At 39.4% G+C, this 13930-nt stretch overlaps 1 protein-coding gene across 3 annotated transcripts in view; it reads left to right on the top strand.

The window, feature by feature from the left end:
- CNTNAP5 (contactin associated protein family member 5) overlaps positions 1–13930 on the top strand; it is an 884141-nt gene that overhangs the window by 557703 nt on the left and 312508 nt on the right. For all 3 annotated transcript variants that reach the window (XM_066280702.1, XM_066280703.1, XM_066280701.1), the window contains one exon: positions 5675–5781. In XM_066280702.1, the coding sequence (XP_066136799.1) occupies positions 5675–5781 (107 nt within the window). The remainder of the gene's footprint in view (positions 1–5674; positions 5782–13930) is intronic.

The following is a 13930-nucleotide window of genomic DNA, read 5'->3' as shown; positions in this document are numbered from 1 at the left end:
CCCCAGAAATGTTCCCATCCATTGTTCATTCATTCTACCAACAGCTGTTTACTGAGCACCTACCTTTTTATTGTTTTTATTCAGTGAGAGATGGGGAAGCAGAGACAGACTTTCACATGCACCCAAATTGGAATCCACCCAGCAAGCCCACTAGGAGGCAATGCTCTTGCCATCTGGGTCATTACTTTGTTGCTCAGCAACTAAATTCTTCTTAGTGCCTGAGGCAGAGGCCATGGAGCCATTTTCAGCTCCCAGGGCCAACGTGCTTCAATTGAGGCATGCTGCAGAAGGGGAAGAGAGAGAGATAAGTGAGAGGGATAGGGGTGGAGAAGCAGATGGGCACTTCTCCTGTGTGTCCTGACCGGAAATTGAACCCAGGATATCCACACTCCAGGCCAATGCTCTACCACTGACCCCAATGGCCAACGCCCACTCTGGTCTTTTCTAGGGACATTCCAGGTGTCCTTTTGTCCAGAGCCAATGCCAGGATGCTTGAAACTGGACTCATTCCGGGTTTAAATTATTAGAAATGTTTGCTTTCAGTCTTCCCAAGTGGCTCAATCTCCTCTCAATTTGTGAAATAGTTTTTCTTCTTGGAAGAGCCTCTTTGCTGTCTGCCTTGTTGTGAATTACTCTTTAAAGAGAAACATTTTGTCTCATTTCCTCATGAATAACCTATCACCTCCCAAACACTATGGTGAAGCCAGAACCACATCACTGTGCAGGCTGGCATAAGCACTAATGAGGTCCTTGGACCACTGTGACTGACGGCTTTTCTTCCCTCTTCATCCTGGACCTGGATTGTCCACAGATCCTTCTAGTAATGGTCCTTCTCTTTTGTAAGAATGCTGATTTGGGAGAAAACAATAAATTCTTATTTAAAATGTATATATAACTATTGCCTCCGTTATATATATTTTTTCTCCTTCCATTCTTAACATCTCTCTGCCTTTGCTTCAAGCTTTCTTTCATCTCCCTTTAGAATTGCACATTTTACTTCTACATAGAGGTGACAGCTTCCAATGTGTCTGTCCCACCCTTCGAGTCTTTGCTGACACACATACTTTCTTAGCTTGTTTGTTCTCCTGAAGAAAAGTGTGAAGAAAACTGTTGTGTTCATACTGAAAGCTTTCTTTGTGAAACATTCCACACCAAAAATGGTGTACCCACTCAGAACCAGTGATATATGAAATATTTTTAAGATTGTAGAAGACAGGTTCCCAAAGTAATTGTCTCCAAGCAGTTTGAATTAAGCACCCTGCAGGTAAGACTGTGACTGTCCTCACACTTATTGGATGATTTTCACTTTGATAGCTCTCCACTATTCTCTTTCTGGATCCATATCTTGAGTTCTCAATTTATACCAAGTAGAAAGAAAAAGACAACTCCAATTAAAATGAACTGCTTAAATATATGAAAATTATACCCATAATCTTGTCTTTTTTTTTTAAGTGAGAGAAGAGAGATAGTGAAACAGACTCGTGCATGCACCCTGACCAGGATCCATCCAGCAACACCCATTTCCGGCAGATGCTTAAATCAGCCAAGCTATTTTTAGTGCCTGAGGCTGATACACTCAGACCAACTGAACTATCCTCAGTGCCCGGGGCTGAGAACCAATCAAGCCACTGGTTGCAGGAGGGAAAGAAGAAGAGAAGGGGTGATGGGGGGAGGTAAGCAGATGGTCGCTTCTCTTATGTGCCCTGACCAGGAATCAAACCAAGGGACATCCATATACCAGGCTGACACTATCCTCTGAGCCAATTGGCCAGGGCCAAACTTGTTCTTTTTAGATAAGGAAATTGGGGTTATGCGTCTTTCATTTTGAGTGTCTCTTTTAAAGATGAGTTCTTCTAATTATAGTGTGTATTGAACCAGAATGAGCCAATTCTTAGGCAGCCCTATAAGCAGTCATTTTTTTTTTGTCATTCTAGGGATATTAGGTTTTCCTATAACTAAGTATTCTTTCCCAACTAGAATAAAACATTTTTTGAGTGATTATAAAGGAATGACTTTCTAGACTATATTTTCATTGGTAAACTGAGTTTATTAACAGTCCCGTACAAAGTCTGTGTGAGGCTTATTAAAGATGTGCTCAAAGTGCCCAAATATTTATTCTATTTATTTCTTCAAGATCCCTCTTCCTACATGCTCAGTTGAATTTGTCAATCATGAATTTTAAAATATTTTAAAGTATTGGTTATAAGAAGAATGTGTCTTTATTTCTTTTTGTGTTTGTAGAATGCTGATTTACAAAATGTTAAGATTCTGGCCCTGGCTAGATGGCTAAGTTGGTTAGTGTGTCGTCCTGAAGCACAGAAGTTGCCAGTTTGATCCTCGTTCAGGGCACATTCAGGAACAGATAAATGTTCCTGTCTCTGTCTTTCTCTCTCTCTCAAATTAATTTAAAAAGCTGTTTTCTAAAAATGTTAAGGTACTGTTAGATGAAAGAACTTGCATATGGCCCACCTGCATGAAATGCGGGTTGTCCTGGAAAGGACTAGGCTTATCTCACAAAATCTAATATAGCTTAAACAGCCAGCTCTCAGAAAGTCAGGGGTGCCACCAGATCTTGAGAACAAAAGGAACCAACCACACAAGTACTGCCAGGATTCTCTCCATTGCTCTTTCCTCCTGAAGCTGCACCTCTGCACCTCAGTGTCCTCTGTCTCTGTCTGTCTGTCTCTCTCTCTCTCTAAAGCAGTTACCTTTGGTTGGGGGATGAAGAGTACCAGTAATAACATTATTTGCCAATCATAGAGTGCGTGTGTGTGTGTGTATGTGTGTGTGTGAGCTAGGATGAATTGAGCAGGGTACAGAGAGGTCATGTAAAAACTCAACAGCTTCAGAGGAGAAACTATAGAGAAAAATAAACTGCAAGAGAAGCAATATTTAGGATCAGGGAGACATGGAATAAAAAGGTAAAAAGGTTTGGGACGGGTGGGCATTGGCAAGCTGGGTCCAAGCCTCTGTATCAGGGCACACCCAGAGGCAAAGGCCCTGGGATATTTGTATCTGAGGACATGGATGCTTCAAGTTTATGTAATGTCCCACAGCACAAGATTAGGGGATGGCGGGACTGTGATCTGAGTGACAAGGTTCTTTCATTTCCTTTCCACCAAGACCACGTGCTGAGAGTAAAAACCAAGAAGAAGGGTCACATTTAGAGTAGGAAAGGAACTGCATCTTAGTTTATTTATTGGTTGGTTTTTGTGAACATGTTCCACAGCAAAATTACTAGGTTTTATTTTTTTTCTGTTCTGTAAGCCAGTGTTTTTTGACCACTGGACCAGGGACCAGTGCCAGTCTGCCAGAAATATCGTGCTGGTCTGCAAAGGAGTTAACTACCCTGTTGTTGTATGAAGATTATAGACCCAGTGATTTTAGTCTAATTTGCTTGTGCTCAGGGTGATTTCTGCCTTAGCAGTCTCTGAAATAATTCTATTTTCACTAGAGTAAAATGACTGAAAACCACTGCTTTAAGCCATAGTTGGATAGCAAGGAGTTACCAAATAAGCTCTTCCCAAATATAAGCCCTGTCAGCACAATTGAATGCTGTGCTAAGCAGAAATTTCTAACAATGCATCTGAACATATGCAGAGATTAGTTTCTGGGCTTTGAAACAATCATTGCTGGATGGTTTTCTACCTCTGTAGGACACTTAAGGTAATCACACTCTCAGTGGTTCCACAGTAAATGCTCTTATTGTGTTAGACCAATTTTGTAACTGTGCTGCTCACATCCTCTCCCCTTTTAAATTCATGGGATTCTATTTTTTCCCATGAAAAGATGGTCTCCAAGATTTCAGTATTTATTATTGCTTTTACTTTTAATTTTATTCATCACAAATAGTGAGCACTTGCCAGATTATCTCTTAGCAGTAACAGGGCCTTCAGTGTCAATATTTTAATTCATGTATGTAAAAGGCAAAGACAGTTACCCAAAGGCACCATGTAGCAAATGGTTGAGCTGGGATTCAAACTCATGTATATGTGACACTAAATTCCAGAACTTCAGAAAAAGAAAAGAAATGAATATTGCCTTAACTCTCATTAGACCAAGGGACACTTGACATTCATTTTTCTGTTATTTTTGCAATATAAAGTATTTGTCTTATTTTGCTGTGGCTGTGCCTTACATCTTAAATTATTGCTTAATCGAGTCCTAGTCCATTACAATCGCATTTGCTAATATCAACTGAAGTAGCTTGATGATAACGCATTTATTTTAGGTGCTACAACTTTCCTGAGAAATGTTCTAATCTTGAACACTTATCTTGATTCATCACATCATTGTGAATAATGACAATTAGCATCCATACTTTCCATATTTTTAAATATATCCTTAAAATAGAGTTATTAAGTATGATTGTTGGGTCAAATTATATGAATGTTTCATAGAGTTTTTAATGTGTTTGGGGAAAATATTTTTTAGAATAATTATACTGTTTTCAATAGAAGTCATAAATGCCTCATTAGAAGAGTGGTATTGACAACTTTTAAAAATGATAACATTATATGAAGTAAAATAAGTAAATCAGAAAAAACTAAGAACTATATGAATTCATGAATTCATACATAGGTGGGACATAAAAATGAGACTCAGAGACGTGGACAAGAATGTGGGGTTGGGGGGGAGGGTAGAGGGGGAGGGGCACAAAGAAAACCAGATAGAAGGTGACGGAAGACAATTTGACTTTGGGTGATGGGTATGCAACATAATCAAATGTCAAAATAACCTGGAGATGTTTTCTCTGAACATATGTACCCTGATTGATCTATGTCACTCTATTAAAATTAATAATAATAAAAAATGATAGAATTTCCTTGCATGTTAAATGAGCAGGTACAGCTTTCCAAATTTCATGTTACCTTTTTTTTGTGTGTGTGACAGAGACAGAAAGAGACAGAGAAAGGAACAGATAAAGACAGACAGACTGGAAGGGAGACGGATGAGAAGCATCAATTCTTCATTGCGGCACCTTAGTTGTTCATCAATTGCTTTCTCATATGTGCCTTGACCGAGGAGCTATAGCAGACCAAGTGACCCCTTGCTCGAGCCAGCAACCTTGGGCTCAAGCTGGTGAGGCTTGCTCAAACCAGATGAGCCTGCGCTCAAACTGGTGACCTTGGGGTTTCGAACCTGGGTCCTCCATGTCCCAGTCTGACGCTCTATCTACTGCACCACTGCCTGGTCAGGCTCATGTTGCCTTTTTTAACAATAGTAGTTTAAGATAGATTCCTGGCCATCCCCTAAAGGAGAAACATGGAGACAGTGACCACAATTATCTTTACCTTTCTCTCTCCTTTTTAAAAATACAAAACCTTTCCAAAATTAAAATTTCACTGTACATTTTTGTTCTATGGAAACTGCGAAACTTTACAGATTCTGACCACATCATATTAATTTCAAGTCGATGAGATTTTTCCCCAGTGTTGAAATCTTTAAATTAACTACCTAAGTCAGCTCAAAGCCTTCATTGCCCAGTAGATACACCCACTTCTTATGGTAAATCACAATATTATTGTGATGGCTTGGTAAGTCTGTTTTAGAAAAAGAAGTATAGCAGACCAATTTATGCTATCAATTCATGCAGTTAGCTATGACATCTTTGTTTTTCTCTTTATTTCACTGATTTGGTTTATTTTGATTGCTTTCCTTTATCTCCTATTAGGTGTTTGCCAAACTACTGTGAACATGGAGGGAGCTGTTCCCAGTCCTGGACTAACTTCTATTGTAATTGCAGTGACACAGGTTACACTGGCACCACCTGCCATCACTGTGAGTAGATTCATGGCTGATTCACAATAGAATGGGCAAATATCCAGAGAATACCACCAGTATTACCTTCAGGAGAAACCAGTAGTAGTCGGCGTAGGATGGGCACTTTTAAATAATTCATTCAACATATGTTTCTGGAGGCAAGTCAATATTCCAAGCACTGGTAGGCATGGAGGATGCATGAATATAAGCCATAGTCTATGGAGTATATGGTCTACCAGGAAGATAAGCAGAAAATGGGAAATGTTGAGGAAGAGACACAGCAAGGGGCTCTAGGTGTACAGACAGGAGTTGAAGTCAGCTGTGTTGTTTTGATGGAATGAGTTCTACTGTGGTAAACAACCTAACATCTCAGTGGCCTAAACAGATGTGCCATGCCCATTTACATGCCCATCACACATTGGCAGAGGGGTCTTCTTCATATTATCTTCATTCGGGGGTGCTGATAAGCCTCCATTGTCTGGAAAATCGCCACATCCAGAGTAGAAAGCAAAGGGAAATGTACCAGTTTTTTTAAAACGTTCTATCTGTTTGTGGTAAACTTTATTTCCACTCACCTACACACGGACACACTTAAATTCAAGCAGGAAAGACGTGTCATGTTATCAGGAGATCTGAGACAGCAGAATCAACACACTGGTGATCAGTACCAATGACCACATGTCAGTGTTTGGCAGGCTTCGAACAGGAAGCCTGAGCTGAGCTGGTGGTGAGATATGTAAAGAAAAATGGAAAAAAAACTGAACCGGCCAGTAGCTTCACATGACTGGGGAGGACTGACAGCAAAAAGCGCAGGAGAGGAAGCAGGAAAAAAGGCAGGTGGGAATATGGAAGGAAGAAAGGGTGAGGAGTAGAAAATAAATGAATAACATGAGGTCTGAGTTCTATAGTTTGAAAGTCTTCTTGGAGCCACCAAGTTAAACACATGACAACACAGAGAAGGCTTGCCATTTATAGAATTTTATGCCACACTACATGAAATGAGCTACAAGTACAGTTGGGGAAGACATGATCATAAGGTTCTGACATTAACTGTGGAAGAATTCATGGAAAACACGGAATTTGAAATTGATGTAGACGTTAGAGGGATGGGAGAATAACCCTCTCGACAGATGGGAGAGCCATGCCAAGGCCAACGCTGTGTAGAGGATGGCAGGGAGACAACCCGAGAGGTAGCACTCACTAGTTTTTCCTAAGTTTCTGCTGTTGCTGGGATTGTCCTCAGGAATGCAGAAAGGAAATAGCAGATTTTGGCAAGGATGAAATAATACTCTGCTATAAGATGAGCAATGTCAAAGCTGTCATCCTCGAAGAACCTTCCAGTCATGCTGTGCCCTCTTCTGTGTGTTGGAATGTAGCATTCGTTCATGATGCCCAGCAGGAAAGTCGAATCACATTAGAGAAGAAATAGCCCAATAGCCATCAGGGGCTACTTTTGTTATTCCTGTCAGTTGCCTGGGATGGTGGAAAACACTGTCTTGCTCTGTAATAAAATATCTTATTTAAAATTTTCTAAACTGAGAGATATTAGATTTAACTTTTACCTCACTCTCATACTTTCACAGGTACATAATTTTATTCTTCCAAAGCCCCAATTTCTTCAGAGAACTTATGAAAAAAATCTGATGAAGTTTTGTGAGCCCTTGAAATGCTAAAATTACATGCATTTATTTAGGGTTTGCAATACCAATTTATAAGTGTTGAGTCTGGCTCAAGAAATATTGTTCCTAAATAGCCAAAAATAACATATACTTAAAAAAAATTATAGAACATACAGCATGCAGTTGTGAGTATGTAAAACAGTTTATTCTTGTATTATCATTTATTAATCATTGTACTATTTTCTATACAGTCAACGGTAAGTCCACTTTTACCCCTACCCTATCTGTAAGATTATCAAGATTGCAATGCCAATGCTCTCATGAGAAGCACAGAGGCGGCCAGAATGGCCTTGAATGTAATAGTGAGACAAAAAAGCCTGAAGAAGATTTAAGTCAAAGCTACCAATTTTAGGCCAAATTTTATCCCACCATTTCTATGAATTTTAACGCTTCTCTTATTCACTTTTTTCCTAAAGTCATTTAACAATATTTTAAGGAGTTCATCTCTATGAATGCTGTTCTCTTTTAATTTTTCTCCATTCATCAGGATAAAAACAGAATATTTTTAGCTTGAAAAAAATAAAATTGATGAAGTGAGTGGCTGATATTTAAATGAACACTGTCAAGCCAATGAGCTGAAGAATCAGCAGACTGAGTTTATCAGTTCCAATTATTTTTTTTACCACTTTCCCATTTCTCTTCTTGTGAAATTGCTCAGTGCTTACACTGTGGGCTGCAACAATATTAAACTCCTCATTTCCTTCTGGAGACCCAGCTGGCACAAACAGAAGCACTTGTGTGACTATGAAGTTTGACAAACACAGCTAATGTGCCTGTGCAATTTAAGACTCTGTCCTTCCTCCAACCAAACCCCACCAACACCACGACCAAAGGGGCAGGACCATTGTTTTGAGTCACGTTGTAAACTAAGTAAACCAAGCTATGTTTTTATGCCTTTTGCAAGCATGTGTCTGACATGTGGGGCATCAGAGGTGGAGGCTGCCAGAAAGCAGTGGAGAATACACAGGTTCTCTCATGTGACCATACAACAGGCCAGCTTGAGAGCCTGCTCCTCTGGAAGTGGTAGTGTTGTTGGTGGTGTGTAGGAGCATTTTTTTCATGAAGCGATCATTTGCGATCAGAACAGTAAACGTAAGGCCTTCAGAATCAGTAAAACTGATAATTTCTTGAATGTTCTCGTAGACCTTTGTTCTTTCAAACACTTCAGGGTGCATTTTATTTTTTTCCTTATTGGTTCTTTTTAGTAAGTTAGAGTTGACTTAACACAGATAGAACAAACTTCTTTGTGTTTATCCCTTGTGGGTCTGGGTTAGGAGAAGAAGGGACCGATAGGCCCTCTAAGAAATGACAAAATGAAAATTCTGGGTATTTAGACAGAAGAAGCTGGTGTTGAAAGTAGATATACCATCATTCTATTTCCATTTTATTTCCTCCTTGCCTGGTGATGCACAAAACACTTGGATGTGCAAGATAGTTTACTTTCCAGTTGCACCTTGTCCCAAACCACTTCTTCAAGGAGGAGGTGATGAGTGTGTGGGCAGTGTCTGTCCAATCTGCACCAGCTTCTCCCTCTGAGGAGAAAACATGAGATTCTTCCTTATCTTATGAGCTTTCATTGAACATTATTCTATTATTTTTTAAACAATGTTCTGTTATATCTGTCCATTTTTTTTTGGTTAGAAATTTTCCTATCTAAGTTGTATTCTATTCTTCAGAACAGTAACTAAAGGTAAAACAAAGTTTGCAGTTTAAATCAAGCCCTGGAAACCGAACTAATGTTCAGAGTTCTTAGACTACTCGGGATTGTTAGTGAAATCATTAGTTTTATACCGTGTGCAAATTTAGAAGGTGTTTATTTGCAGCCTAACATCTACGTACTCAGGTTATATCTTGGTCATGGTGTATCATGTCTACCTCATTAGAAATCCCAGTTAAGATTTTAAAAACAGACATTGTTGATTATGGAAGCTTAATGCACAATAAGTCTACAACATAATGGTAAACTGAGATGGGTATTATTACTATCTTTATTTTATAGGTGAGCCCATTGAGGTCCAGAAAGGATACAACACTATCTCATGATCTTAAAGCTAGTAATGCTGGAGCGAGGATGGGAATGGAATGTATCTGGTTGTAGATATCAGATGCTTAGGCTTTATACCTGATGTCCTTTTTCAAACAAATAAGACAGTGGCAAACCACTGAATATGCACTTAGTGAAGGGACATTCTTTATACTGTGTAAACATACTAAGATATTGGGGTATACTACTTGAAAATGAAGTTTTAGAAGACTGAGTGATGAGAAAGTGTTTTGTGTTCTAGGTTAATCATGAAATTTTCACAGAAGTCAGTAAGATGAGCCTGACCAAGCAGTAGCACAGTGGATAGAGAATCAGACTGGGACACAGAGGATCCAGATTAGAAACCCTGAGGTCACCAGCTTTAGTGCGGGCTCATTCAGCTTTAGCGCAGGGTCGCTTGCTTGAGCATGGGGTCATAGACATGACCCCATGGTTGCTGGCTTGAGCTCCAAGGTTGCTGCCTTGAGCAATGAGGTCACTCCCTCTGCTGTAGCCCCCACCCAGCGGTCAAGGAATATATGAGAAAGCAATCAGTGAACAAGTTAAGGAGCCACAACAAAGAATTGATGCTTCTCATCTCTCACTCCCTTTCTGCCTGTGTGTTCCTGTTTGTCCCTCTCTCTGACTCTCTCTCTCTGTCTCTGTCACAAAAAAAGGAAAAAAAGTCAGTAAGATGAGTTAGGACTTGAAGAGCAGCTAAAGTTGGAACAGATGCACAGAATAAGAAAGCCCATGGTAAATAGAGAGATTGGCAAGAGCCAAAAACTGATGGTAGAAATAGATATACTAAGTTTTGGGACAATGCAAGTGTTTCCCTGGCTCAAGACAGGAAAAAAAAATGAATTGCTTTGTTCAATCATTTCTGATGTCCAAACAAAATTCCTATAAAGCTTTTTTCTCTAGGGAAAATCTGAATTCACTTTTCATTATGACCAAAGCTTCCTACATGCTGTTTAAATATTTACAAATACTACTTTAGTGACTACATCATAGTCTGTATGACACTTTTTGTTTTTATTTAACCATTTTATTATTTTTGTTTTCTGAGGAGAGGGTCCATGTTTTTCCCCCAAATACATGTTATTCTAACCAACATTTCCAGTAAGCGTCTTTGTGCTTATTTTGTAATACCACAGGTTCTCTTTTTTTCTTGAAATATCCTTAGAAATGGCATTCTTGAGTCAAAGATTTTGAATAACTTGAAGGATTTTGATTTGTATTGCCAGCCAGCTTTCTTAAAATATTCTTACTGCTTATATGCCAATAAATACTTCCTAACATTTTGTTTATATTGTCTCTGTTTGACATGTACTTTCACTAAAGCATTTGCATATTGAAGTGGAAATTATTATCAACCATCATGGCGAGTTCCAAATGAAGCAAAAATTTGGTTTTGTTTTGTTTTAGGTAACTTGTGTCATAAAAAGAAGATTGTTTCTATAGACTTTTATCAGTCAACAAAGTACCATTTTAAAGCACATCTGGCATCAGTAACTGCATTTGGTCATTCCTCTCCCAGTACATGGGCTCAATACAAGATGCGAGTACTTAAATATATATTATCTATGTGTCTCCTATTGAGTGAGACTTTCCTTGATTTTCTCAATAATGATGTCTGATGACATTCACTTGTGCCCTTACCAGGATCTCTTCACCATTTCTCAGCCTTTGTTAATCCCTTTCACAGTGCAGCCTCTCTGACACCTTAGTAATGCCTTTTAGCTCAATTTTCAGCTTGGGAAGAGGATGTCAACTTTCTTCCTCTCACAAGCCTGATCTAGTGCTTCTCCCACTGGGCAGTCAATAGCCAGGTATTGATTGAAAGAACATCAAGTTGTCTGGCTACCAGGCCCTTCAGTAGTCATCACAGAGGAATAACACTTTTGTTATTTTAACAGTAGGCAAATAGTCCTCTAACTGCATGGCATTTTATGGTTGGAACATAAGGTTGGAGAAGGTGGGAGGATCTGCTAGTAAAATGGTTTATTTAAAAACATCACTCATATCTCTTAGCGCAGGTCAACATACATTCTAAAATTATTCTGTGAACCTGTCTTGGCAGGATTGCTTGTTAGTTAGGCATCACCCTGAAGTGGATAGGTTGCAGGTTTGATCCTCGGTGAGGGCATGTACTGGAACAGGGAGATGTTCCTATCTTTCTCTCTCTCTTTTTTTCTCTCTCTCTCCCTTTATCTCTAAAGTCAATAAAATAAACATTGAATATTATTCTGTGCTTTTCTTATTAAAATCTTAGTGTATTTTCATGCTTAGCTCTGCATGTCAGCAACAGATGTTTCCAGCTGCAAGTGGACAACTTGAAAATAACAGCAAAACCAGTAAGGAACTGCTGAGCCCACACCCTGATTTGTTTTCTGACACTAACCATAGTTTTTGTGTGTGTGTCGTCATTATTTCATTCACACTAACTTTCTGCAGAGAATATAAATTCTACAGAGATTAAGAACTGTGAGTTATGTATATTTGTACTAACTGTTTCCAAGGATTGGTGACATAGAGGGCGTATAATATAATTGATAAAATGGACAATTAAGCTGAACTAAAATAATTCAGTGTGTTATCAGGTGAGGACTCCCTAAGGACAGGACGGTGTTTGAATCTTCTCTGTGTCTCCCTGGCACACAGTAGAAATCTGCTGTTTGTTACTCACATTCAAAGACAAATGACATACGTGCACACAAGTTTGTCAAAGCTATGGGGTAAAGATACTGTCAGTTTAGGAAGAGTGAGCAGCAGCTGTGAAAGCAGAGGGATACTATGGGTCATGCTGCAAAGAGGAAGACACACGATTTCCAGCAGAGCTAAACTGTGAGGTCAAATGGAGAAGCAGGGAGCAGGGGATGAGGCCAGAGGGGAAGGTGGGCAATAACGTGAGAAAGAGCTTGCTTTTCTCTCAGCATGAGGAAGCAGCCAGTTTGTTTGTTTCATTTTAAAGCTGGGAATTGACTTGCTAATATTTCTTTTGTTGTTTGCTTCTTTTTGTTTATCGGTTTCTTTTGGAGGGATGTAACTGGGATAGGATTGTTGTTGAGCATGCGTTGAAGTAGGAAAGTGTGGGTGCAAAAGAGAGATACTAGAGGCTACTTGTAACTTTGTGGGCAGCAAATAGAAAACCAGAGCAAGTTCGAAAGATGGGACATGGCTTGAAAGGCATATCTAAAATTGGTTAAAACAGGCTTGAAGACAAGTCAGACACAACAGAGAGAAAGATGACTTAGGTTGTTTAGCTTAAAAGACTTCCTGAGTGAGAGGTATGGTGATTAAGTTCTCAGGTCTGTCTGCGCCTGATGGTCTAGTGTCAAATCCAGTGCAACAACTTGTAAGACATGTAACCTAAGGTAGGTTATGAGGATTCTATGATTTCACCTATCTCATTAGTGATATGGGGCTAATAAGGGCACCATGCTAGCAGAAATGTCATGAGAATTAAATAAAATAATCACTGTAAAGTGTTTAGTTGGATGCCTGCCAAATGCAAAGTACCTGCTCCGTGTTAGCTGCTATTTGAACATAGAGAAGAGGTTTATACAGAGGAGGAGACCTAGTGGATGTGCTCGTCAGTTCAGTTTGGGCCACGGTGTTTGCATGGATAGATGTCCACTGTGCAGAAGTAGCTGGAAAGTCCCACGCAGACCCAAGGTGTGGTCCAGGCAGGGATGAGAATCCTGGGTGTCAGGCTGGAGAGGCCCTTTGAGTAGATGAAGTCCATGAGGTGTGATAGGCCAAAGGTGGGACCTGCAATATCACATTTTAAAGGACTCAAAAAAAAAAAAATACAATGGAGACACAACTAAAAAGGAATAGCAAGGGAGAAAAAAAAGACATAAAAAAATGGTAACCTTTAAAAAGCAAAAAGTTTTCAAGAATAGATTATAAACAGAAACTTGGGGAATAATATTCCCCAAGTGATGTGTACAGTTTAGTTCATCATCATCATCATGGTTGATAACTGTTGAATGACAGGACAGGTGTTTTAAAAAGAAATTGGAGAAAAATTCAATAAGAGAAAGGAAGAAACTAATTTTTTTAATTGATGACCCACGACTGTGGTAGTATTGGGATGCACAGGAATCTGTTGTTCCAAGAGAACTTATTAACTGATGGTTATCAGAGCTGTTGTTAGGCTGAAGCAATTCAAAACTGTAAGCGGCCATTGACCTGATCGTGTTTCTCCTTCCAGAGAAAAGACCAACACCATTAATAAACCAGTAATGCAAGGTAGCATGTGAGTACATGAATAAGTCTGCCAGCAAGATGGTTGCTACTTAATGAAGGGGGCGATTAGAGCAGGCTGACTTGGGGTCAGAGTTCTTTAAGGATTGATCTGACCTGAGCACAGTCTTGCTTAGATAGGCAGAGAAGACAGGAGAGTACTTTTCAAGAAAGAAAATCAAATAAAGACATTTAAATGAGTGAGCTGGGCCCT

This window comes from Saccopteryx bilineata, chromosome 5, assembly GCF_036850765.1.
Source record: "Saccopteryx bilineata isolate mSacBil1 chromosome 5, mSacBil1_pri_phased_curated, whole genome shotgun sequence".
Classification (NCBI taxonomy): domain Eukaryota; kingdom Metazoa; phylum Chordata; class Mammalia; order Chiroptera; family Emballonuridae; genus Saccopteryx; species Saccopteryx bilineata.
The sequence above is the reverse complement of the archived record's forward strand: the minus strand, read 5'-3'. Positions and strand labels throughout refer to the sequence as shown.